Below are 27,206 nucleotides of genomic sequence, written 5' to 3' on the forward strand. Positions count from 1 at the left end.
ATGGTGTATATGCTCATAATGTGAGGAAATTCTTCCAGATCTGGACAGCCAGGGAGCCCAGAGCTTCATTGCATGCTCCATCATCTCCTTTTTCACTCCAGATCCCTATCCGTTTTCAGGGCTTACAGCCTCATTCCGTGCCCCACCGCCTCAATTTTAAGCCATAACCCCCCATGCGGAGGGTTCAGAGCTTCATTTGAAAAATGCCAAGTCTCACTTCAGGGTCCAAAACCTCATGCGTAAAACCCAGAGAGTCATTTCAGGATTCAGAGTGCCCTCTTTCAGTCCAAATCCCCATTTGGAGGATGAGCACTGAGGGGTCTTGGCTTTGCCAGTGGGAAAAGGGGAGGCTCAGTGCATGCCCGGAGGGGACCAGGGGATCCACAAGAGCAGTGGGAGGGCAATAGAGGAGAGGTGAGCACTGGGCTATGGAAACACAGAGGGGAGAGCATGCGACAAGGAGAGAGATGAGCTTGGCCATGGGAAGTGGAAGGCACGTGAGCATACTGGGAGGGAGCAGAGGCTATGCCAGCAGCTCTAGGAGGGAGCAGAAAGGACGTAAGCATGCCCGGAAGGTATGCTTAAGGGACTCCAGCCATCTGTAAAGGGGAAAGGGAGGATGGTGGAATGCTGTGGAAAGGACTGAAAGAGATGTGCCTGTGAACTGATAAGGGCGACTCAGTGCTTGCAGCCAGGATAGTAGAGAAGACATGAAGACACACTTCAGGGAACGGAGGGGCTCTGTGTGACAGCAATACAAGAGATTTGGAGCAGCAAACTTGGGCATCCTGTACTCCTGGAGGTATGCAAGGGGTTGCTTCCTTTGGCCACTTTGCCTTGGTAATGCATACTTTTATGAACACATGTGCCCTTCCCTCTGCCCCAAGGGCCTTACAAAGGGAACATTGGTACTGCTAGCCCTGGCAACTGGCACCACGTGTCACTTCACATCATCAAGAGTCACTAAACCTTTTGTGATGTCAGAAAGCGCTCAGCAGAACTGGGGCCCCACAAGCACAGCCCCCACAAGCACAGTGTCTGCAGGTGCAGGTGCAGGTGCTGGTGCTGGTGCTGGTATTGGTACTGGCAGTGTTGGCACTGGTGGTAGTGCCCAGTCCCGACAGATCATGGAGAAGATTCGAAAGTTTTTCTGGAGATTAAGGAAGACACAGAGAAGGTCTGTGCCTGCTAATTTCTGTTCTCTAGGGCACATAGGTGTGCTTAAAAGCCTGGCAAAATCAGCACATGTCCTGATGATGGCAGCTCAGCCCACAGGCAAATTCGGCCTCCCTGCACGTAGCCCATCCTGTGCATATATACCTCCCAGAATGACAGGACACCCGTGCTAGACATCATTTCTTCCCCTCCGGTCACCCCCTCCATCTCCTGCCTCCATTGGCCAGTATCAACTGGAAGCAGGAAGAAAGGCTGCCTGGGGCTACTGTGGGCTGTCAGCACCCTTGGGATAAAGCGTGCTGTGTCCTTCATAGCAGTCTTGCTTTGAAGAAGATCTTGCTGATATACCGTAGCATACAGGAAAACAACATTTAAGTATGTACTAGCAAGTGTGTGCTGCTCTCTCCCAGTTTGCTGTCAGTCTGGAACAGCTGGCCAAGAAAGGGCCATTAGGAGTGCGATAGGCAGTGTGCGCAACTGAATGTGCCTTCTGTCTTTTCTAGGTGCAGTGCTCGCGTGCAGCCCATGGACTGCACAGAGCAGGAAAGCCAGGGAGAAGGCCCTTTGGAATATGAAGTCAAGCAGGTGACAGTCTTCTGGTTTTATAAAATGCTTGCCATTGCCTCCTCTTTTGAGCCGATTTCCTTAAATGTTGACAATTTCTATTCTTTAACTTTGAACAGGCAGAGGGCAGTGCAGATGGAGTAGCAGCGGCAACTTCTGCCCCGCTCCATCTCTCCAACATCGATGGAGCAGCAGTGGAAACTTCTGCCCCGCTCCGTCTCTCCGACATAGATGGAGTAGCAGTGGAAACTTCTGCCCCGCTCCGTCTCTCCGACATAGATGGAGTAGCAGTGGAAACTTCTGCCCCTCTCAGTCTCACCAAGACGTTTGAAAGTCACTCAAGCTCAGCAAACGATGCTGAGCAGGGATTTAAGAAACAATTTGAGCCCTCCTGCGTAGAAAACCTCTCTGGGAACATCCCTGAGTTGCCAAAGAGCAAGAAGACCTTGCCTCAGCAGCAAAAGAAATCCAATAGGAGAGCTCACAGGCAAAAGAGACAACTGGAGCAATGGGAAGAAATGCTTGAGGAAAAGACATTGCTTTTAGAAGCAAGAGAAAAAGCATTTTTCCAGGCCCAGAGGCAGGCAGAGAAACGTCATGCTTCACACCTTGCAAAAAAAACTGCAGAGTGGGAAGTTCTGCAGGAACAAGTGGCCCAGCTCCAACGTGAAAACCTTTCACTGTGTCAGCAGCTGGAAGATGCTCAGAACACCAACCAGGTAAGAGCAGCGAGTGATGTTCTTTAAACGCAAAACAGACAGAGTGAAAGAAAAGGTCAGGCGGACACTGAAGTAGAGCAGCTCCCAAAGTCATCTGGCGCTCCTAGAATTTACCAGCTATGAGCTACCTGCCTGGAAGGCCCTCCCTTGGGTTGCCTCTGTTTAGTTCCCTTTCTGCTGCCATTTGGCAAGTGGCGAATTGCAGCTCTGCACCCCAGTGAGGGTCGGGCGATTCTCCTCTACCACTTTTCTTCCCTTTGCGGTTCACTCAGAAATATGATCTAAGTATCGGAACTGATAAGCAAAAATAAAAACGCAGGCTTTAGTTTTTTACCTGTTGCTTCACACTCCTGCGCCATTGTTTCCTCTAGAGAACAGTCGGACAGCTCCAACAAGAACTTGCTGAGGCTGTTGGAAAGCAGCACGTCACAGAAGCATCCCTGAAAACTTCTGCCGACTTACATGACTCACTGAAGAAAGAAAACTCCAAGTTGCAAGAGGATGTGGACAAGGCTAATGCCAAGGTATGCAACATCTGTGAACACGTTAATAGGGGCGAAGCTGTTCATTTCCTCCAACGAGTGAAAGAGAAGAAATAAGCTGAGAACAAACATAGGACACAGTTGTTTTTCCACTGCATACAGGTGTGTGACCTTTCTGCACGGCTGGAGTTGGAGTACTCAAAGTTGCTGGTGCAAAAAAGGGCAAATGAGGAGCTGCGAGTGAAGGAGGCTGTTCTCAAGCAGCGCTTAGAGGTTGTATTGGAGGATTATAAAATAGCAGCGTGGATTGAAAAGAGGCGTGAAGAAAAAATGCAAGAGAAACTTGCCGACAGTTTCAGAAAGCAGTCGGTTTCAGAAACGTCTCTGAAGCGTTCTGAAAATCACTGCCGTAACCTGCAAAACGACATCTTGATACTGAAGGAAAGCTTGGACAAGGCCAATGTCAAGGTATGCAATGCCTGTGAACATGTTGGCGTAGGTTAAGCTGTTCTTTTCTCCTAAATAGTGCAAGAGAAGAAATAATCTGAAAACAAGTGCAGGACACGTTTATCTGAAAGCAGTAAAAGACACGTCATTGTTAATGATGGTTTTCCTGATCACAGCATGATCTGATCTGAAACATCAACAAAGCCATCTGCTTTCAGCCACAAGTGAGAGGCAATGCCTTGCTGCAAAGGGGCAGTGGAAGCTCTTACTCAGTCCCTAGAGTACATTACTCTCCTTGCCTCCTCCCCTTTCACTTCACAGAACACAAGCAGCTTCTCGGGGAGCTCATTTTCAGGCTGCGGGGCAAAGCAGTGGCTTGGGAGCAGCATCCAGGGAAGGAAGAGCGCAGCAGCTTGTCCTCCTTCGAGACTCGCTGCTGTTCTGATGCCCCTCCTGATGTGGCGGTACTGTGACACAACAAGGGATGCCCCCATAAAGTGTCTCAAAGTTCAGCTGCGCTGTTTGCAAGTTCTCTCAATCTCAGCACCAAAATGACATCTTAGTTAGTGGCATTCGTGAGAAACAAAAGTATCCTCTTGCACTTTCCCTCCACACTGGGAGGCCATTAGCAGAGGAGTGTGCAAATGAAAAGGAAAGGGGCCAGCCTGGTTTGCGATGAAAGCACCAGCAGAGAACAGGACCGCTCTTCTTGTCCACTGCCTGCTGGTGCCACCGTAATTCAGAATGAAAATATCAGCGTCTGCTGTTTTCCTCCCCTGGAGCTCAGGAGATAGGTACCATGAAAACCACTCGCACTGACTGCTGCTGGGACGCAACCCATCCTGTACCTTTCCTACTAGCCGTCTCTGGGGAGGTCTGTGGAGGGAGCATTGCTTCACAGGCATGGGAGTTGCGTAATTCTGTTGAAGGAGTCAAGTGACTTTGCCTTGGAGCCATTCTGGAAAGAAGGGTCAAGACTGCTGCAGTCTTCTCAGCAAAGATTAGAAAGTCACACTTGCTTTAGAAAAAAACGCACCTCTTTTCTTTGGCAAAATTTACTGCCTCAGTGCATTACACTAGGGACTCCATCAACACACACATCTAAATGAGTTCCCCACATTCTGGGGAATTTTAGCGCGCTCTGATTAAGGGAGATTGTTTTTTTCCACTGCATACAGGTGTTTGAACTTTCCATACAGCTGGAGATGGAACGGCAAAACTCACTGCAGCTAGAAATGACAAATCGGGCGCTGCAAGACCTGGTTCACCAACATCGCCCACAGGCCACTGCAGCGGGCTGCAGCCCATTCTCAGAGACTGGAAGGTGGCATGAAGAAAGAGCCCCAGAAGAAATGGGGCAGAAGCAAGAGCCCAGCCTCTTTTTCCCGGTAAATTGATGCGCCGTTTCTATCTGTATCCACACCACGTTGATTTGTCGCTGTGCTCATTGCTTTTAGGAATTTTCTGTTAGACGTTTAGCTCTTATTGTTAGTTCAGTGCCTCTGGCTTCCTTGCAGGGAAGCTGGAGAGCTGAAGAGAGATGTGTGAAAGTGCCTCTGTGTGTGTTGTGTGATCTTGGTGTGTAAAAAATAGGCAGCCTTTTCCTCATCCCCTTCCTTACAGAGTTGGAGGTGGTTCAATACTAGCTGTCACATTAAAACAGCAGAAAGAGCAGGTATGTTTCTTTCTGAGGTAAAAGTAACGGAAAGACACTTAGTCATTTCTTACTTCTTTCCTGAGTGGTGATGGTAGGGATGAAGCACGGCTCCTTCACTGAGCAGGGCTATCTTGTTTCCATTGGATATGGGTACTGGCTGCAAGGGCACATGGATGTGGCACTGTCTGCCTCTTCCTGTTTCTTCAAGTTGCACTGTCTTCTTCTGATGCAGGCAGCCTCTCAAAGCAGGCTAGAGGAGATCAATGCCAAAGAGGCAATGTTTAGAAGGCAACAGAGGCAGAGAATTGCAGCTCTGACATCAGAAATGGAGAGAGCTCAAAGCATGCATCAGGAGAGCTTGCGGCAAATAGCACACTGGCAGGCAGAGCTAGACCTCTCAGAAAAACTGTTCCTGGTGGGTGAGGACATTAGAAGAAGCCTTGCAAATAAATAAGACAAGTAAGTGAAAACATTTTCTTCCTTTCCTTGGTGGTGGTGGTGGTTGTTGTCATTTGTTTGGTTGGTTGGTTTCCTTCAAGTAATACAATATACCTCCTCTTGTCACGGCTCTTCTACCCAACATCCTTGTCTTGGTTCCAGTCCACGTGATGGATGCCCGTTCAAGACAGAATTCTTCTCCCAAGAGCACGCTTTGATCCCTTCTATTCTTGAGGACTGTTTTCTTTTCCCTTTCTGACTTTGAAGTTACAGAAAAAAATTAGTTAGTTTTCATGCAAGAATTATCAGTAATCTTCTCCCCTTTCCTTACCTCTAGTAGGAAAGAATTATTATTACTATGAGACAGAAGTAATCCATTCAGTCTCACTCATGACGGCGCTTCTTCAATTTGAGTTTTCACTGGGAGGAGAGAAATAGTCCTACGACCTTGTGGGAGAAGGCCTATAAATACAGCACAGTCTGGAAGCGTGAGAAGCAGAGCATCTGGCTAAGAAACTCAGATGCCTACTTCCCTAAATCCACGATCCTACTGGCCTGCTAATGTAGCGTAAGACCTGTGACAACGTGAGCAACAGCAGTTCCCGCACGCTTCTGCTTTTTTCGCAAAACTAATGAGAGGCCAGCAGAAACCAAGGACAAAGGCCTCAGGATGACCCACAAAGAAATTTCTCCATCGTGAGGCCAATGACTCTGGGCAACACCAAGAGAAAACAGAGAGGAGGACCTACATGTAAGCAGCTTTACGTTCTGTTCTTCAGTGGCCAGGTCTTTCAGAGGTGGGATTATTCCCCATCTGTAGGCTATGGAATTTCCTTTGCCACTTTCAGAAAGCTAGCGGCCCGATAGTCAAGCATGAAAAATCTTGCTTTGTCTGCGTTCCTGTCTTCCTTTGTTTCCCTGCTGGTGGCCTCAAATCTCTCCAGATCTTTGCACTCTCCTATCGCGCCCTATAGTTTTCCATTGAGTCTTTGCGCTCCATCTGCCGTTCAACTAACATCAGCCCTCGTGTTTCCTCTCCCAGTCACTGGTGAACATGAAGTCAGGCCTGCTGGGACTTCTCCTCAGAACACTCAAGAAGGATCTTCCACAAAAATGAATGAAGTCTCGGATGCCACGTTCAAGGCAACAGAGTCATACAACAATGCTTTAAGCAAAACTTTTAGAACTGAAATAAATACATATAATACATATTGTGAAAGGGGTTTACTCATTTTTAAGCCACAACCCTCCATGCTGATGGTTCAAGGTTTCATCTGAAAGATGCAGAGTCTCATTTCAGGGTTCCAAAACCTCATTTTTAGGATAACTGATAATTCCTTAGTTTTAGTAATTGCTTTCTTGGTTGCCGTTTGTTCCAATTTCTGCCTCAGCCACAGTCCCAAGGAGACTTTTGCTTGAGAGTGAGGCTGAGCGTAGCTCCTCTCCTTGGTGGCTCCTTGTGACAGTTTGTTTCCAGCCCACCACCTTCCTCTTCTTGCCCGGCCGTTACACTCAAGGCCGCCTTCCAGCATATAATGAGCACAGTCCTGGTTACATTCAAGGCCTAAGGTGGCACTAAGATAGATAGCGACCACAACACTGGCCAGCCCCTGACTCGAAGTGTTTCTGATGCAGTGTAGGCAGAGCCAGAAGGGACAGGTAATCTCCCTGCACGTACAGAGGCAGCCTGTAAATAGCACAAGCAAGCATTACCTGTACACGGGGCATGATGTGGCAGTTGGCGTGCCAGTTGGTTACCTCTCTAGCCTGCAGGGAGGTGAGCATCCTGCAGGCTAGAGAGGTAAATTCAGTGGGTGATTATCACCCACTATGTACGGGGTCATTATCCTCTAAGTCCAGAATTCTCATCCTCCCAGAGTAGAGACCCCACTCGCGAGACCCACGCCATAGAGAGTCAGGGCACCTGAACAAATCAGAAAGCATGCAGAAACGCAGACTGAATTCCAAGGCAGACACATGGTGGCTGTTCAGTCCTCTGCACAGAGTTCCTGAGCCTTTCATTTGCATCCTGTGACAGCAGTGAGGAGAGCTGTATGAAGCGCAAGCAGGCAGATGATTTGCTCAGCCTGCTTGTGAGGTTACATGATGAAATAAATGGGTTTGAAAGTGTCAAAGGGGGCTAAAAAGAGAGGAGCAGAGGAACCACACTCTGCCCTGGACTTACAATGCCTGTGCTCCATCTCTGTTCCGTAAGGATATTGGGGGCTTACTGAAAGAATGCAAACATTTTATTTGGTTACATCAAGCAAGGGCCCAGGACCAGCACAAGTCTAAGAATCATAGCCCAAACACTTAGAGATACAAGCCCAATAGCTGAGGAGTTTCTTTTCTCATGGCAACTGACCATCTTTGGGGAACCACTTTCTGCAGTACTGATCCTCTGCTCATTTTCAGGTCCTGCAGTATACATCATATTTAATCTTCGTTGCCAGAATTGTTCCCCCTATGCATTCTTCAAATTTTTGGTCCATTTCTTCATTCTGAACTTCAGAGAAGAGTTCTCTCCAGCTTCCAACAACCCCTGTGTGCAACAACAAGAAGTAACAAGGATTGAAGGTGGCTGCTCCTGAAAGAGGGCAGTACATAGGCAGCGGTAGGGCCGACTCACGGCACATGTGAGATTGGATAAGTCTGATTTATGTCTCTGAGAGGCCTGATTGCCTAGAAGAGGCAAAGTAGCAAAATGTCATGGTTTTATGGGTTTTTTTTTTTTTTTTTTTCAGTATTCCACATCATAACATCATGTAGTGCATTGGGAGTTAAAGTGTTAATGCTCCAATTCCAAGTACCTATCCCTATACATCACAGAAGTCATGGGATCTGGCCCTTCTGGGTGGGGCGGTCTCTTACTGCCTTGCAGTGGGTGCTGGAGGGTGCTTTCCTAGCCGTTCCAAGCTTTTCAGATTTGACTCAGTCTCAGGAACTCTCTCATCTATTTTATTTGATTTATTAGTCTCAGTTTCAATTAGATTGTATTATATTGTGTTATCCTGCATCCCAATATCATAGTTAGTAAAATAAGTTTTCCTTCATCGTTGCCACTGTTTTTTTTCTTCCTTCCTTGAGCCCAGCTCCGATCTTCCTATCCCTTTTCCCTTTCCCTTCCCAGGGGCCTACTGCCCCCCTGTCATGGGCATAGATTGATCTAGTTAACTCCATGACACAAAGATAAGATAAAAAGTGAGCATTGGTGCCAGACTGCCAGAGAGGTTTTCCAAAGTGGTTTCATCCGTGTTTCTTCAGTGTTTACCTGCTTTTGTCACAAAGGGAGAGCTCATTTGCAAATGCCTCCCTCTGAAGGAGCAAGTTATTTGGAGCAGTAGAGTAGACCGTGAAGAGGAAAGGGGCAAAAGCAAGCCCATGCCCACAGCAGTCAGAAATCAGAGACTCTTGAGCAGTGGGGAGCAGCTGGGCTGCCCGAGCTCCAGCCCTGGCCTTACATCTGAGTAAATATCCCCACAACCACCACTGGCCCGTTCAGTGAGAGAAATCATATTGAGACTATTTCTCAGCTCTCACTCAGAATGTAGTATGATGCCCAGGAGGCCAACAGAGCAGTGAACGTGAGGTTCAAGAGATCCTTGCCACATTATCACAGCTTCTCCAAAAAAGGATTTTTGTGAGGTGACACATACAGTCAGAAAAGTCTAAAAGGCTGCTTGCAGCTCTACTCCGAAGATAGAAATGGTCAGGGGTTCTTTCTCCACACATCATACCAACCTGTTCTTCTTACTCTCCAGATCCACAATCAGTCTTTTCTCACAAATCATAAGCAAAGGCAACACCAACATCTATCCATAAAGAGGAACCACTGGACCCAAGCAGATTTGGTGCATAATTGTTGACATAACCTACTCCATAGTTAGCCTCCACCTGAACATCTCACTTACCTAACTAACTAGCATTGTTGCCACAGGGAAAGAGAGCAACATGGAAGCGATGGTTGAGAGCCTTAAGTGTGGATAACTGATTCACTTCACTACACTGCTCACAAGTGACCCAAAATCCTGTCAGTGGCGGAATCATATTGTACAAGATGCCACAGGAGATACCTCATCCACATCTGCCCTTCCCAACCAGCCCAGCAAACTCATGGCTAAGTGACCACTCAGAAGGTGACGTTAGGAGAGATCCTCCATTTGCAAAGACTTACCCTTACGGAAGAGGATGTCCCCAAATTTACCATGGGTTTCCTTGGACTTCTCCTTCATAGCTTGGAAACTGGTCTTCTTGGCAATTCTGGAAAACTCTTCCTCACTCAGAGAGAATCCAAAGAAAGCAGCAATCTTCTTCATTCCCAGTACCGGGTTCTAAATAAAGGAACATTGCAAAGAGATGAAGTCAAAAGACTTTGTGGCTAGCTTATAAAGCTAGCAGAGAAAAACTTCCTCCCACAGTGTCTGAAAGCATTCACAGAGGGAGAAATCTCTCCTGGTGGCCTCAGGTTCAAGGCCTTTTCTTCTCTCCCAAAAGCAACTGATTCAGATATGATTCCTTCCACACATGAGCAAACCTTTCATGGGCCTCCTCAGGGGCATGAAGAGCAGAAAACTATGCTCTTCTACAGGCTCAGACAGGATTGATCCGATAGTTTTTCTTCCCCATACTCCCTACACATTTCAGGAAAGTTGCACAGCATGCCCATGAAGTAGAGTTGTCTTAGATGCCACACCTCTTTCAGTTCCTCATAGCTAATCATCATCATCCTCTCGTGGTCAATGTGTCTGTTCCATTCCATTAAGTGGTCAAAGTAGGACCCCCAGGCCACTGCAGATAAAGAAAAGAGGCATATCTGTGCAGGATAGCCACCAAAACAGGCTGACTCAGACAAGTCAGCCTAGATAGCTATCTAAGCATTACACCAGGATGGGGAAATGCGGACTAGGTAACATTTGTTGAGGTCAATGAAGGATCCTCCAGCTATGGCCACTAGATAGCACTGAACCTCCAGCTTTATTGAAAGAATGGAAAGGCTCAGTCTTTGTTACAATCTTACCATTCTGAATCAGACACAAAAGAAATTCAAATTCTCTGGTATACCCCTTTTCAGCCATAACATGAATCTATCCTATCGTCCTGAGATTGTCTTGGGAAAGTATGTTGGAATAGGATTCCCAAGTGCAGGGATTTATGCATGCCCCTCAGGTGGAGAGGAATTCCAGAGGATGCAAGGTAAAGTACATTTCCCATTCATGAAAGCTGCGAAGTACTCATCCCAGGTAGCAAAGGAGGGCAGCACTGGCATGTTGTTGTAAAAGTGGTAATAGGAGACAGCCGTGTCTTTGGGATTCCGAACCAGCAGAAGGATCTGCAGGAAGAAAACATATGTGTCTTCTCAGCACATCACATGTTCACAACCACACACCACGCATTGATAGGACAGTCTGATTCCTCTTGTTTAATAAGAAATGAGAGCCTTTGCAGACAACTTGTGTGCTTAAAGATAAAAAGAAATAGCTTTTTAGTGATACCCTTAGGACTCGGCTTTGAACTAGCTCAGATACAAAGAAATGAGCTCAAGGTCTCCACACCAGGAGACACACAATCAAGCTGTGGGTGAACCCATGCTTTTCTCTGCAGCAGTTCTCATCAAAGATCATCTGATCATCTTAGTCTGAGCCCCTCCTGGGCTTTCCACAGGTATCCATATCTTAGAGGCAAGTTAAAGTAGGTGGAATAAGTACTTGCCATGCTCGGTTTCCTGATACAGATTTGGAAATTTGTTTCTGAGATCTTAGGAGCAGTAGCATCCAGCTGCAAACCCACTGGCAGAAAATACTTGAGTCAGCAGAGCTACTGGTTTTGGAGAGCATTTTTATTCATACCCTCAATGCATAGCACTCTCCCTCTTCTTTGTTGGAAATGCACCTATGCACCGACCAGCCTGGTGAAAATGCAAAAAAATCCATCTCATCCAGGCAGATGAAAACTAACTTGAGGTGGAAATACTTTTGCAATGTGGTGCAAAGAAAAGACTCACCTTAACCTTCCCTTGGAGAAGAGATGGGGGCAGGTGATGAGGTGGCAGATGGGTTAGTATGATTCTTCGGGAAGGCAGCTTCTTCATCCTCTTTAAATCAAGTGGGAGAAATGGGACAGAATAAAAATAACTTACTCAGGAATCATGGGTGATAAGTAAAGAGGAAACCAGAGAAGGATCTTTTCCCTTAGGAAATCCCAGGGACGTGCTGATGGTGTTGGCTTCTATTAGCCTCTGCCACAGAACAGCATTTCACGTGAGACAGGCCTGAGAAAGATCTTACAGATTAAACCTACTGGTTCCAGGACTGAACCTCTTGAGTATCCTCATAACTTGCTGGTCCTCTAAAGCATTTGCACTGGAACACTAGGGGCAATAGGACATGCTGGCTGTGCTGACCTTTACATTTGTTACTGCTCTAAATCTGTCTATTACTTCTGAGATAAGGCCATTGTTTTTCAACTGTTACTACCTGTAGAAAAAGTATTGCCAATATTCTTTCAGTTACTACTCACCTCAAATACTCCAGGATCTCCAAACTCCAGACGTGGAAACATCTGTAGCTCCTTTTCGGCATTTATTCTCTCTTTCATTTCTTCTTCAGTATATTTAGCATCTGCTGATTCTATCTCTCTCACCATTTGTTCAAGCCAGTTAGTTCCTGAAAAAATAAATACTCCAATAGCAAATCCAGTCTGGGCTGTACATCTTTTCCTGTCAACTGGATGGCAGAATATCCTGTCAAATTGGTTCACATCTATGAAGCAGTGCACCTTGCCCTTTCAACATACAGGCAGTAATAATCAGGACGTGTCAAGATCCAAGAGAAGCAGAACTGTCAGCCAAATGTGTAATGCTACCTTGCTCATTTCAGAAACACATCACATCTCTCAGAGGTAACAGAAGCAGAATCTCAGGATACTCCTAAGGAAAATAACAGCAGTGTTGCTCCCAGCATAGGGGTGTTCTCCTTCTACAGCATTGCCTTTGGGAGTATCCTGTTCCCTCCTCCTGACTAGCTTCAGTTTTCATTTTCTTCATGGCCAACAAATTTTGGTCTCATTCCCAGGCTTCAGGAAGGTAGGAGAAGGATTAATTGACCAAATCAAAAGACCATCAAGATATGTCATTATCTTTGCGCTAGGCTCAGCTGTCTTCACTTCTGCCATCTGGCACAGGTGGTATATGAAGCACGCACTGGGTTTGAAGATCCAAGTCTCAGTTTTCATTTTACATCTTCTGGAATTCATAGCTGGACATTTTTGCTTGTATGCAGCTCTACAAACTGCACACAAAAAGAACGCTATAAATATCATCAACTCCTCTTTCTGCATTTGACCTGTTCAGATATCTCTGTGAAGTGATTAAGGACAAACAGAAAGGAAACCAAAATGCCTGTGTGGAAGGGAGAGGAAAAAAAATCCAGAATCCTAGTAGCATTTATGCCTTTCCAAACAGTTAGATACGTGGGAATCACTTGTATTCTGTAATGCGGTAAGTAATAGGAAAGTAGAGTTCTTCTATCTTCATTTCTAGAAAACAGTTCCTGTATTGCCTTTGTAGCAAGTAGGGTAATAACATACTGTCTTGCATTAGCAAGACTGTCAAGCAAGATTGCATTACAAAGTTAGAAAATCAAGAAATGTGATTATTCTGCATTAATCCAACACTGCTAATTTCACCACTTGTATACAATTTGCAGTCATACACTGAAGTACAAGAGATTTTAAGTATATGGGGAGGAGCCTGCTTAAAGCTGCTGAAATCATCTGGACCTGAAGTGAATGAAACGCATATTACTACAGTGTTCCTCTATCAGAGGTAATAGTGAAAACGAAGCTAACTCTTCTGAGAATAGGCTAAGACAATAGGAAAATGTTAAAATCACAATTGGATGTCTGACTGCACAGAAGTTACATAAAACAGAACAAAACACTATAGTGGGAGAACTCCACAGTAGTTTTCCAAAGAGGAGGTAGATCTCCATCCTCAGTGTTTTAAAACTTCTGGATAAAATCTTTAGTACCCACACCTGAATTTGGAGGCGAGTCTTTCCACAGCTTTGCACGTGAGGTTAGATTAGACGACTTCCAAAGATGCTTTACAAATTAATCTCATATAATCATATGGAAACTGATGCCACTATAAGTTTTTCACAAGTATTACTGCTGTGTTAAATGATGGTACATACTCCAGGATTACAGCCTAGTGCATTTGACTATTAATCAAGCAAGCAACACTCACCTGTTTTAGGATAGCCTGCTAGAATCACATCACTGCTCCTGGTTTCAAAGGATTTCAGAGCTTCCAAAGTTTCTGGACTGCTAAGTGGAGCAGGATACAGAATACCATTGTAGGAAAACAGCAGATCTTCTGGGGAAGTCTTTTCATTCTCTGCAAAACAATTTTCTACAATTTCAATGACTCTTTCCCTATTTCTGCTCATGCTTACAACCCCGTGAAACTTTTCTCAAGCAGAGATACAAACTGTCTTTTCACAGTGCAAGAGAACTTTATACAGTGTGTTAGGAAACTGGAAAGGGCATTCACTCAGAAATGAAGATACGCATAACTCATTAACTCAATTTGAACTATTATCCCCTTTCAAAATAACAGGACAGGAGACAAGTAGCAGTGACATGGAGTCTCTGCCATGTCTGAAAATACCAAGAGTAGTCTGTTCTCTACAAACCATTACTGCTAGGGAAGCAACAGTAATATTGGTAGCATTCAAAACATTGAATGAAATAAGGGAAAGACCTACAAAGGTTGTAAAGTACTGCTTAAAATATTTTTAACACCTGAGCTATGCAGTGTGATTTCTGAACTAAATGACCAGCATATAGTGGTTATGTCGATAGTAGATCTTAATCTGATTTGCTACTGACTCCACTAATGAATGCAACTTTCTTCCAGGTGCTCTATCTTCAGTCAGTCACTGTCACATCATTGCTTTATGTGATATATTCAGAGCTAAAGACAAGTACTACCTAAATCATACTTCTCATGATTAAATAATCCCATCTGAGACCTTTTACTTCACCATTTCCTACAGGAGGATTGCTTTCATGTGAAACTCAAATACTTATGTTCTACAATTAAATTAGTCAAATTCATCTGTATGTCATCAATTCTATTTCTTTCTACACCTGTCCATAGTTTAATCTTTGGGTGAAATTGTTCTTACATGGGGGGAAGTTATTTGAATCCTGGCTGATGGCTCTTCCGAATACAAAGAGTAATAACATGGAGAAATATGTATCTCCACAAGTTCTTATGAATTCTTTCTCTGCTACTTTCAGTTCTTTGCCCTGGCCTCCATATTTAGAAGTTAAATAACTTAAAATCATATATTATATACATACTAGTTTTTCCACCAGAATGTTAAAAATAATGTTGAATATAACCAGGAATTTTCAATAAAGGATATTGCTTTGTCTTCCCAACTTTGCAGTGATCCAGTATACATAGCTGGACCTTGAACAAACTGTTGCAACAAACTTAATGACAGCCATGTAAACAAGTGGATATAACTGCAAATATTGCTGCTGATGCCCTGGTTCTGGATGCTTATTACTGCTTCTAGGAACCCAAATCTACTTTCAGTACTTTAATTCTTCAAGCCCATTTGCAAATTACAATCTGTGATGGATGCAGTGAACTTCTGCACTTGACATAAGTCTTCCTCAGGCTTACTAACACATTAGGCCTTGATGTAGTTGTTACTTGAATGGGACTTAATACTAAAGCACTAGGTGGGTGCACAACCATGACTGCAAACCAAAGGGGGCACAGCACTAGAGCAAGTGCCCATTGAAATCTCTCAGGAGAGATAACAAAACCATGTCCCTCAGCACAACATTTAAACATTCCTTGAACACCTCCAGGGAAAGTGACTCCACCAACACCCTAGGTGGCCCATTCCAGCACCTGACCACTCTTTCAGAGAAGTAGTATTTCCTAACATCCAGCCTGAATCTCCTCTGGGGCAACTTGAGGCCATTCCCTCTAGTCCTATCACACACAAGAGGAGGGGCTGACCCCCAGCTCACTACAACCTCCCTTCAGGTAGTTATGGAGAGCGATAAGGTGTCCCCCGAGCCTCCTCTTCTCCAGACTGAGCAACCCCAGCTCCCTCAGCTGCTCCTCAAAAGGCCTCCCCAGGGGTCATCGCCCTTCTCTGGACACGCTCCAGGGTCTCCATGTCTTTCTTGCAGTGAGGGGCCCAAAACTGAGCACAGTACTCGAGGTGCGGCCTCACCAGAGCTGAATACAGGGGGACAATTACTTCCCTTATCCTGCTAGCAACACTATTTCCGATACAAGCCAGGATGCCACTGGCCTTCTTGGTCACCTGGGCACACTGCTGGATGATATTCAGCTGAGCTTCAATCAATGCCTCCTGTTCCATTTCTGCTACACAGTCTTCCAGCCACTCTGCCCCAAGCTTGTATCATTGCCTGGTATTCTTGTGGCCAAAGAGCAAGACCTGGCACTTGGTCTTGTTGAACTTCACCCCTTTTGTTCCAGCCCAGCAATCCAGCCTGTCCAGATTCGTCTATAGGACCTCGCTACCCTCGTGCAGATTGACATTTCCAGCCAACTTGGTGTAATCTGCAAACTTACTGAGGGTACAGTCAGTGCCCTCATCCAGGTCATCAATAAAGATATTGAAGAGGACAGGCCTCAGCACTAACCCCTGCAGAAAACAACTCATGACCGGCTGCCAGCTGAATTTAACTCCATTCACCACCACACTGAACCTGGCCTTCTAGACAGCTCCTTACCCAGAAGAGAGTGTACCTTTCCAAGCCATGGGCTGCCAGCTTCCCCAGGAGACCATGTTGAAGGAGTCTTGCTCCAATTTATAGGTAAGAGAGGAGTTCAAGCTGGGCTTTTGCCTTTCTAATTTTCTCCCTGCACATCCTAACAACATCTCTGTACTCTCTCCAAGTTGCCTGTCCTTTCTTCCAGGAGGTAGATTCTCCTTTTCTCCTGGAGCCTCAGGAAAAGCTCCCTGTTTATCCACACCTGTCTTCTTTCCCAGCAGCTCATCTTGTGGCTCAGGGATTTAACCTGTTAGTTAGTTAGCCTGTTAGTTAGTTCCTGTGCCTTTAAGACTTCCTTCTTGAGGAGCAACCAGCCTTCCTGGATCCCTTTACCCTCCAAGACTAAATCCCATGGGACCCTCCATACTAGTCTCCCAAACAAAGTATTATAAAGTATTATTTCTAATAAAATAGAAATTTCTATGCCTTTGCAAAACTGCATTACTACTTGTGCAGGCAGCCTTGAGTATCTTTAGAAGAATAAAGCAAAAAGTTATTGAACATTTTATTCTTTTCTTTTGCATCTCTAATTTTTACCTCTTCTTAGGTGATGTATCTGTGTATAGTTTAGGTCCCTATCACCTTTTTTTTTTCTCTTCACAGAACAAGTGGCTGAAGTGCAGATATACCTTGAGCAGGTCTGAAATACTGTGTTTGCAGTGTCAAATAGTAGCACTGACACAAAATAACTGAATGCTGTAATGTCTTCCACAATCCTGAGAACAATCCCATATGCTTATTAGAGCCACTTACAAAGTATTTTGGCATTTTCAGATAATTTTCAGTTATGAAAATTAATCTATTTCAATGTATAGGTATTAATTTAAATTAAAGCTTAAATGTAGACCTGTTGCTAAATCAAGAATGAACAAAGGGAATGCTAAGTATAGTTCTGTGGTTAAGAGCACTCCACTGGCTTTAATGGCAGGAAACATAATCTTCAGGTCTATATTCTCTACCTCTTTTACTTTATTGTTGTCTGTAGCAGGAAAAAGAACAGCAGTTCTTAGAAGAAGCACAAAGGTGTATAGTTTAAGGAGTATCTTCAAACACAAGAAAAAAACATTGGATCCATGATTTTCTTTTTACCAACTTTTACGCAGGTAGAAAGATTGTTTTCAGTGGACCAAGAGAAAATTTACATGATATGAGAATGAAAATTAATTTGAGATTTTTGTTGTGTTCCACAAAGAGAATTATTATACATAAAAATGGTCCTTATTGCATCTGGGCTACTAATACCAATCTGTAATCTGAATTTCAGCTTGAAACTCTACACTCAGAGAGAATAAAGTCCTTAAAAATGATGATTGCCATTCCCTTTCATTATCTTCCCTCTAGCTTTTATCCAGTTTGTCTGAAGTCACAGGGAAGATATTCTTCGTCATTAATTAAGGCTATATCAAATCCATATTTTGATAGTGATCTTAATTGTGGAGATGTCACCTGATCTGAGGCATTTTTGGAAGAAAAAAAAAAAATTAAAAAAAAAAAAAAAAAAGAGATCTCCACATGCTAAATAACCCTATGTAAATTATCCAGAATGACTGAGTTTGTCTGGAAAGCGAAAAAAGGCCATTTCCTTCCAGGTGGCAGCTACTGGAACAAGCCTGTCAAGTTTATCTGAATATAGTTAGTTACCATCATATTCAGCAAATGAATGTAGCCAAAGCAAGATCTCACATTTATTTAAAAAAGCCAACTATTCATTGTTGTCACTGTAAAAGTTCCTACAATGTGACTTATACAGTGATTCCAAGATGCTTTGATTGCTTCATCTAGCTTCATTTTGTATATCATTCAGATGATCAAAGAGCACAGTGGAAAGCTATTGGTCTAACCACATTTCATTACTCTTCAGGCTTTGCAGTACACTTCATACTTCAACTTTGCTCCTAGTTTTGTTCGTGCTATACGTTCTTCAAATACTTTGTCCATTTTCTCATTCTGCTCTTCACTGAAAAGATTCTTCCAGTCACTTACACCACCTTCAAAGAAGCAAATAAACTCTTGAAAAACAAGAAATCGTATTTCTCAGTTATATACATAAAGTGTAACACTTTATAATATATGGGCAAAAAATAAGCCAGTGATGAATGGCTTAGGTTCTTGAGAGCATCATGTTTCTGCCTCTGGACCTCCAGAAGCTCCCTACCTTTGCGAAAGAGCATGCTGCCCAGAGCCCCATGGGTCTTCAGAGAGTTCTCCTTCATGGACTGGAAACTGCTTCTCTCCACTACACTCCGAAGCTCTTCCCCAGTCAGTGAAATCCCAAGGAAAGAGGCAATGTTTTTCACTCCCATGTCTCGATTCTGAAAAGAGGAATGTTAGATACCATATGACATTCAAACAAATTACACTGCTTTCATACCAAAGTTCTTTCAAGGCCCAGCATCTCTCAATTGGCTGCATATTTAGAGTTTTCAGAGTTCAGCAGGACTGGAGTGCCATGTATTGTTTCTCTTTGTTATCATTCTAAAGAAAACATCATCTGTCTTCCTGTATATCACAGAAAATTGCATATGATTTACAGTTGAGCCAAATCTACACTGCTGAATATACAAAAGCTCCAAAAAAGAATTACCGGGGATTTTGATTTAAAATCACCTGGGGGAAAGAAAGAATCATATTTACACATACACACACACACACACACACACACACACAAAAGCTTACAAGCTGGAAATCCATCTTGCTGTCCTCTAAAACAAGAATCTGACTCATACATGTATCATATAGTTTTTATACACTATGTGTGTATAATGTTTTATTGACTTAGAAACAATTACTCTTTGAAGTGTAAAATAAGGAAGTGTAAAATATGGTGAATGGAGATAAACCTAGCTGGTAACTAGTCACATGTGCTGTTCCCCAGGGATCAGTATTGAGGCCCATCTTGTTTAATATCTTTATTGATGATGTGGATAAGGGAATTGAGTGCACCCTCAGTAAGACACCAAGCTGGGAGGAAGTGACCATCTGCCTTAGAGTATGAAGCACCTACAAAAGGATCTGGATAGGCTAGATCAATGGGATGAGGCCAACGGGATGAAGTTCAACAAGACTGAGTACCAAGAACTGCACTTTAGCCACAACAACCCCTACAGGCTTGAAGCGGAGTGGTTGGAAAGCTTCGTTATGGGAAAGGATCTGGGAGTGTTGGCTAATGCTCAGCTAATTGTGAGCCAGCAGTGTGCCTAGGCAGCCAAGGCAGCCAATGGCATCCTGGTTTGTATCAGAAATAGTGTTGCCAGCAGGAGCAAGGAGGTGACTGTCCCTCTGTACTCAGCTCTGGTGAGGCTGCACCTTGAGTACTGTGTTCATTTTTTGGGTCCCTCATTGCAAGAAAGACATGGAGACCCTGGAGCATGTTCAAAGAAGGGCAACAAAGCTGTAAGGGGTCTGGAGCACAGGTGTTATGAGGAGTGCCTGAGGTAACTGGGATTGTTCAGTCTGGAGAAGAGGAGGCTCAGGGGAGACCTTATTGCTCTTCATAACTGCCTGAAGGGAGGCTGTGGCAAGGTGTAGGTTGGCTTTTTCTCCCACATAAGTAGCGATAGGGCTAGAGGGAATGGCTTCAAGTTGTGTCAGGGGAGGTTCAGTTTGGATGTTAGGAAAAATTTCTCCTCCGAAAGAGTGGTCAGTTGTTGGAACAGGCTGCCCAAGGAGGTGGTGGAGTCACCTTCCCTGAAGGTGTTCAAGAAACATTTTGATATTGTAATAAGGGACATGATTTAGTGGGAAAATATTGGTGGTAGGTGAATGGTTGGATTTAATGATCTTGGAGGTCTTTTCCAACCTCGATGATTCTATGATTCCATATTTCTTACCATTGGTAACCTTACCTCTTTTAGTTCTTCATATGTTATTGTCATAACATTTTCGTCAGCAGCATATTTGTTCCATTCAGAAAGGTAATTGAAGTAGGATCCCCATGGCACTAAATAAAACAAAATAATCCTAAGATGAAGAATAACTGAACATAAGAAAAGTTCCTTATTAATCAGTTTTTACTCCGTAAGTTGATCCCTAAGCCATAGCCATTAATCATGGCTCTGCCAGAGTTTAACCCATTCTGGAGGATTTATAGATCTTTGCAACACACACAGTCTAGAGCCAGCAGGATAAGTTCTCTTACCAGCTCAGTGTAGCTCTAAAGGATCTGTCCCCTTCCCTAAAGCATCTGCCTGCTACCTCCACTTGTGCTGCAAAAAATAGGGGGTCCAATCCCTTTTTCACCTGTATTGCAGGACCTCTTTTTAGGCTAGATCAGCTCCGTAGATGGTCCACAACTTCACAAACAATTATGCTGGAACAAGCTGAGGGCAACAGTGGGGCAGAAGCACATTGTTGGGATCAAAGGCTGGCTATTGCCAGTATCCACAACAATAAAAACAAAGAAGCCAAGGAAAAGTCCACAGGAGCCCAGCTTAGCTGGCTCTGCATGAACACATCTCAGTGAGATGATGCAATTTGAACAACAATATGTTGAAACTAGTTAATATTTCAAGTCAAATGTGAGTTTGCTGAAGTGCTATCAATACTCAAAACAGCATGGAAACTTAATCCAAAAACTTTAATTCTGAAGCCTTGTTTAACCCCCCTTTCTGCTGGCCATGTGATAGGGCAACCTGGAGAATTTATGTAATTATAAACTAATGAGATTTGTTTTCTGTTGTTTTGTAGCTTTTTTTAATGCACTTAGTCATAGCCCAAAACATTTCTTCCAATTGGTCCAATTTGGTATGTAGATATTCAAATGTCTTTCTGGGCACAAGATGATATACAGTGGAGAGGAAGGGTGAAAGGGATACAAGAGGAAGATAAGGAGGAACTGCTTCTTCCAGTGAAAATATCACTTTGTGCAAATTAAAGCTGTTTATGGAAGAACAGTTCTGATGAATGTGAAACTTCAGCCAGTAAGACAGATACTGTAAAATTTACTTCAGCTTTCTAATTTTCTCTCTTTAATCCCTGGGGTTTTGTTGCTGTTGTTGTTTTGCTTTTTGATTTGTTTGTTTGTTTGTTTTTGCTGTAAACAAATCCTAGTGAACCTGATTTTACAAAATGCAAAGATTTTAGACAAAGTCAAGGAATAGAATAAGTAACATAGAAGAATATACTGTACTTTTCTCTGTCATGAAAGCAACAAAGAAATCGTCCCAGGTCTCATAGGAAGGTAGAGCCGACCAGGCATTGGAAAAATGGAAAAACGATGTTGCTACATCTTTCGGATTGCGAATCAGTAGCAGTATCTAAAACATTGAAATATGTTATTTCTATTGGGAAAAAAAAAAAAACAATAAACTATAGAATGACAAAAAACTTCATAATCAGCACCTCATGAAGTCAATTTCATGTAGTTATTAAAATATATTTTCCAGATTAATCAAGTTAATCATGCAGAATATAAATAGTATTAATCATTTAGATGAATACACACAAATACAAATTCTTTCTAAAACTTTTGACAACAATGTAGAAAGCCACTCATAGGAAATTTGTAAACATAGTGTTTTACTGCTGGAAGGCTTGTTTTCCCCCACGTTTGCCTTGCTGAGACTGACACAAATATATCAATAAGGATGAACTGAGATTTATTGAGATGAACGGAAGCTAATAGCCATGCAAAAATAGGCAGCATACTACCTAACTATAAAAATAATTTTTAAATTTGGCAGAAATGCACTAAATTGGCTTTCAAAGACATCTGATTGTGTGTTTCCTTACATGACATTCAAATCAGCACTCACCTTGGCTTTATTTTTGAAGATAGACTTTGGAAGGTTGCCAGGAGCAAGATGAGTTAATATAACTCTTCGAAAAGGTAACTTCTTCATTCGCTACATTAACAATTGAAAGGAGGAAAGTAGACAGTGCCATTATTACAAGTATTCTTCTCCATTGGCCTGTGATAAAATATTACTTTGCAAAATTTGTTAACGGTTTTTGGCAGATCAATTATGCTTTATGATTGCTATCCTGGGATCTTAGTGGCCTTCTCTCAGCAATAACCTTCAAAAGGCCATAAGGATGAATATTTGGAAAGAAGATTATCCATTGCTCATTCTCTTTAGTGTTAAGGAATTTAATATGTTCTGTTAGACATGGTATAAAACCTAAATGTAATATGCAGAATCTAGCTGGAGATGTGATAAAGCTGAAGGATCCAAAGAAGAGAGAAGAGGTAATAAACAAGAGCTAGTAGAAGACACTAAAATCATTCTTTCAATACATAACTTTTCATGAAACTCTTCTTAAGTACAGCAAATGCTACACTGAATTTCTGAAGTGTCTGTATTTCTGATGAGTATGTGCTCCTCTCAAGCCCCCTAGAGCGATCATTTATCTTTCAGCATTTGTTAATGCAGATGAGATTCAGTCTGGCCAGATGTATCCTACATAGAAATGGGATAGTTTCCATCAAAGACTGGAGTACTTCTCAAACCATATATTCAGATATTCAGTGCTTGAAGAACCACATTCTTGCATCTTTAATAATTATTCTATGCCCACCTCATATTTCTCAGTATCTCCAATTTCAAGATATGGAAATTCTTCTAGCTCTTCATCACTAACACTTTTTTCTTCATCACGTCTTTTTTTTTCAAATGTGGCCACCAGATCATTTAAGATCTGACCTACCCAGTTTGTACCTGAAAGGGGAGAAAATACAGAATTGCATGTAAAGCACTGAGAAAAAGCATAAATGAATTTGCAAGGACAGCCAAGAGGTATCTGGTACTATCTCATGAATTGTCTGGTCTTCTTTAACGTGTCAGCTGATTATCTGGACAGTCAACCTTCAGGGCCCTACTTTTGCTGTTACATAACAATACATATCTTTCTCCAACTTAAATGGTTAAGTACATCGTGAATTATATATTGTAAGTTGAGTAAGAAAGGGAGAAGAACTACTGATTCAAGTAACAACTATAAGAGCAGATAGGGTGTAAACCTGTACCTCAAAATCCAGTGCATCGCATACGTTTTCTGATATGCTGTACAGTTTTATCTTGAGTGGAAAGATGGGTCACAGAACTTCAGCACTTCAGCACATGTGCCAGACCAGATCTGAAACTGTGCTCAATATGCTCATTTTCTTTACCAATACACAATGTTTAATCCAGAAAACCTCCAAATTATTTCATATATATTTATTATATTCTTAGTAATAACATAAAGTAGAGCTTGTAGAGAACTTGTATAATTAGCTGACCATTTCCTGACCCGTGGACACTGGTTCCTTCATCTTTATTATTACAGTCCTAATAAGTGCATTTTGATGCATGTCATTTCTTCAAAAAGAAAATAGGCTTTAAAAAAACACAAAATCTTTACAAACCTGCAAACTGTGACTATCTTCTGTAAGATACAGTGAATCCTTTTGCTGACAGGTAAGAATAACTATATTAAAATGGATGTGTGATGCATCCAAGAGCCTGTGTAGGGTACTTTCAGGCAGAAGAAGCAACCCCATCAAAGATCTTTTGATCTCCCAATAATGATCAGTGTGACCAATTCAAGTGTTTACAAAAATGTCTTTTTTATAACAATAGATTTCAGAAAATTTTGACACGTATATGAAAATTTAAAAAATAAAATATATGTACCATTGCATGTGAAGGCACCAATAAGTCCATTATATGAAGAAATACAAAGCTATCACCAAATATATTACATAACTGCAAGAGCAGACCCTGCAATATCAAGAAATGTAGTTATCTCAAGTTTGTGAATTGCATTTTGATTCTTTCCAATTTGTGCATTCACAGTCATAACTATAAAAATTAACGATAACAAAAATGTATCACACTATAGCTAAGAAAATCAGATTTCTCAGTCACTTTCAAAACTTCCTATATAATGTTCTCATAATTAGCTCTGTTGTATATATTTGAGGAAAAAATTAGTTCTGGAAATTTTTCTGAAAACTGTAAATACAATCTACTTATATGTCATTACACAAATTAATTTATGAAGAAAGCAAGCAGTATTCACCAGACTTAGGATATCCTGCCAAAATGACATCATCACTTCTGGCTTCAAAGGACTCCATGGCTCTGAACACTTCAAGACTGCAAAGAGTAACAGGGTAGAGAACCCCCTTGTAAGAAAAAAGGAGTTCATCACGATCCATTGTATTACCAGCAACTATTGCCTTATCTATCACATCAATAAATTTCTTCCTAGATTTTTCCATTCTTCTCTATCTCACTCACAATCTCTGTCACGATGTGAAATGCTACACAGACAGAGAGACACTGGTTGCCACATTACAGGGCTTTTTCTTTTCTTTTTATTTTCTTTGTGGAGGGGGCGGAGGGGGGTGGGACACTGTAAGCAATAATTTACTACTCTTTCTGAAATTGTAAAAAAAAAATACATAACTCCAGACAAAGACCTTAATTCATTTGAACATCTGAGTATCAACAGAAATTGGATATAATTGAATAAGAAAAACAGGAAAATGTAGTTGCATCCTAGGTTAAAGCATTCATCTAACTTGAAAATATCATATGCCAAAAAATATGCAAGTAATTGCAGCACAGAGTTGATAGACAAAGTACATCAAAATTCAAGAAGGACATGAATTACAGACTGCAGTTTCAATAGCACAAGGATATTCTTTATATCTGTTCTGATCTTTTCACTCTGGGATATTTTCTTGCATAACTTTTTTTTCTTCTTTTTTTCCACAGAAATTGGATTAAATGTATTAGGACTGGGAGACAAAATGTTCATTATATTAGTGAAAGCATTGGCAGCTAGTCTCTCTTTTTTTTTTTCTTTACTTTCCCTTATCATGAAACTATCATGTACTAGCACTAAGGAAATGTGTTTAATTGGGATATTTACTTGCTGGCTAAAGAAGGGCTGGGAGAGTAGGCATTTCCTAAGGAAGGGGAAAAAAAGGTATATAAATGGATTCTTCCACTGAAGCCAATAGCATTGCTGGACTAGGATTTCCATAAAAAGAACATAGATCAGTTACTTCCTGAAGAATTATCTAGAGAAATTTTGAGAGAGAAAATCTGTTGGATCTCCAATGTATTTTTCCCAGAAAAAGAAGTTAGGCCAGCCTTTCCCTGAAGACATGCATTATCCTTAGGAACCAGAAAAACAGTGTTACTGAAGAAAAACTAATTAGAAGAAATAAATCATGTGGAGGGATTTTGAGAAGAATTGAATTTCTTGGCATAAAAAATAAATCAGGCTTAATATTTAGTAATGTGAGCTTTTGATATAGCCACTAACCATGACACCATAACTGAGAGAGAAGGAGTGAACTTTGCACTGTATGTGTTGCATAAGAAAGACCCTCTGATCCTGCCAAATGCTGAATCAGGAGACTGATGGAAAACATCAGTTGGTTTAAAGTTTCAAAGAAGCAGCTTTTAAAACATGGAGATTAAAAAGAGATTAAAGGATTTGGTAATCTCCAGATTAATGGTGTTTGTTGGTCGAGCCACCAGTGTGCCTCTAAATGTTTCTGACTTCCCTTACTTATCAGACCTGGTCTTTCTAGGTTGTGGAGCTTTGCAGAAAGAGGCTGGTGACTTTGCCATGATAGCTACAGGACACTGCCAGCTGTCAATTACCTGGTGAGCTGATCTGCTTATGAAAAGCCATTCTCAGTTAATGAAACAACGAAACAATCCCAAACATAGCCTCAGAATTTAGAGACTGTGCCCTCAGATGGTATATGAGAAAAAATAGGTTTCCATAACTCTCTCTGTGATCTGCATTTATCTCATTAAGACTCTGGAAAAGTCTTGAAAAACAGCTTTCCAAAGTGATCTAAAATGGATCTTGATCCACTCATTATGGTAGTCTAAAAATATATGTAATATAGATAGAGAGATGAAAAAGAAATCCTCAGTACAAGATCCAGGTTCATATTCTTCACTGCTCTAAAAGCTGTTGGAGCTGGGGTGTAATCCTCCGTAAAATTATTGATGATCCTCCTTCATCTTTTGCTTACTTCCTGAACTGTAGAGTCTCCTTCATGACAGTCACCTCCCCTGACCAGAACAAAGCTGGTCCCACCATCAGGTTAGATGACCACCCTTAGTCTGTAAATTAATACCCAGCTCTGCCTTTCCCATATGTCCCATCTAAACTTTCACAGCTTTTTTTCAGCCTCAGCTTTGTTGTCTCTGAAGAATTTCCACTCTCTTAATCCCCTCTCTGGGACAAGGTAGGAAATAAGTAATTTTCCACATCTTTCATCATTCTTATTAATGCGCTGGCTAGCTGCCAGAGTACAGATGCAAACTTGCCTTCTCCCTCCTGTTAATGCTCCACTAAGTAATGAGAAAGAACATGCCAGCAAATACGAAGAATTGCATGACATACTGTTCTGAGGAAACTGTCTTCATGTACTATCTAAACATGTTAGCTGTATGTTAACAGACTTCTCAAACCACCACTAAAAGAGACTTATTTTGTTTGTTTTGTCTGATCTTCACAAATATTGGTGAAACGAACTTAAAAAAAATATATATATAGGAGAACATTAACTAGAACTTTGTTACCACATAAATGTGTAGAAGTGGGAGACAGATAAATGATCCAATTCACAGTGTTGGTCAAAAAGTAACTTATTGCATCATTGTGTATCAGTACAACCTGACCTTAAAAGTAAAAGAGGAAGAGGAAAAAACGGGCAGGAGGGGCCAAAGAAGAATGTTAAACCCTTACAAAGCATTCCAAGATGTTTTGGAGGATTTTCTGATTTTTGCTAATGCACTAAATGTTCTGTTTCCTGCAAAACTTTCATTGATCTCACTATGGTCGACACCTCTGAAACAGTCAGACTTCCAGGGTCTTTAGTATAGAAGTAATTATGTCATATAGTGTGTAATGTGTTGATACAAATGAGGCTAAATA

General features: G+C 42.1%; 3 protein-coding genes across 4 annotated transcripts; 1 reads left to right on the top strand and 2 right to left on the bottom strand.

Moving 5' to 3' along the window:
* The first annotated feature begins 479 nt into the window (after positions 1-479).
* On the top strand, positions 480-6,778 carry LOC116242479 (uncharacterized). The gene is made up of 10 exons (XM_090136119.1): positions 480-575; positions 888-1,177; positions 1,680-1,761; positions 1,860-2,459; positions 2,831-2,983; positions 3,104-3,409; positions 4,567-4,776; positions 5,278-5,504; positions 5,821-6,234; positions 6,526-6,778. Exons 1-8 carry the CDS (start codon positions 480-482, stop codon positions 5,497-5,499), a joined length of 1,959 nt encoding a protein of 652 aa, XP_089992245.1. The 3' UTR covers positions 5,500-5,504; positions 5,821-6,234; positions 6,526-6,778.
* Positions 6,779-6,798: 20 nt separating this feature from the next.
* Positions 6,799-16,667, bottom strand: LOC116242498 (sulfotransferase 6B1-like). 2 transcript variants are annotated; one of them, XM_090135473.1, is made up of 8 exons: positions 16,288-16,667; positions 13,729-13,878; positions 12,000-12,145; positions 11,485-11,574; positions 10,686-10,812; positions 10,177-10,271; positions 9,658-9,814; positions 6,799-8,025 (listed from the first exon to the last, which is right to left on the bottom strand). In XM_090135473.1, exons 1-8 carry the CDS (start codon positions 16,418-16,420, stop codon positions 7,895-7,897), a joined length of 1,029 nt encoding a protein of 342 aa, XP_089991599.1. In that variant the 5' UTR covers positions 16,421-16,667; the 3' UTR covers positions 6,799-7,894. The 2 variants fall into 2 exon arrangements, with proteins under 2 accessions (XP_089991599.1, XP_031469135.2); XM_031613275.2 differs by lacking the exon at positions 16,288-16,667 and having other exon boundaries at positions 13,729-14,494.
* Positions 16,668-18,014: 1,347 nt separating this feature from the next.
* On the bottom strand, positions 18,015-24,531 carry LOC116243107 (sulfotransferase 6B1-like). The gene is made up of 7 exons (XM_031614222.2): positions 24,315-24,531; positions 22,830-22,969; positions 22,067-22,156; positions 21,442-21,568; positions 20,159-20,253; positions 18,469-18,625; positions 18,015-18,301 (listed from the first exon to the last, which is right to left on the bottom strand). Exons 1-7 carry the CDS (start codon positions 24,514-24,516, stop codon positions 18,171-18,173), a joined length of 942 nt encoding a protein of 313 aa, XP_031470082.1. The 5' UTR covers positions 24,517-24,531; the 3' UTR covers positions 18,015-18,170.
* Between the last annotated feature and the right edge of the window lie 2,675 nt (positions 24,532-27,206).

The sequence above is a fragment of the Phasianus colchicus genome, chromosome 2 (assembly GCF_987193195.1).
Source record: "Phasianus colchicus chromosome 2, bPhaCol1.hap1.1, whole genome shotgun sequence".
In the NCBI taxonomy this organism is placed as follows: Eukaryota; Metazoa; Chordata; class Aves; order Galliformes; family Phasianidae; genus Phasianus; species Phasianus colchicus.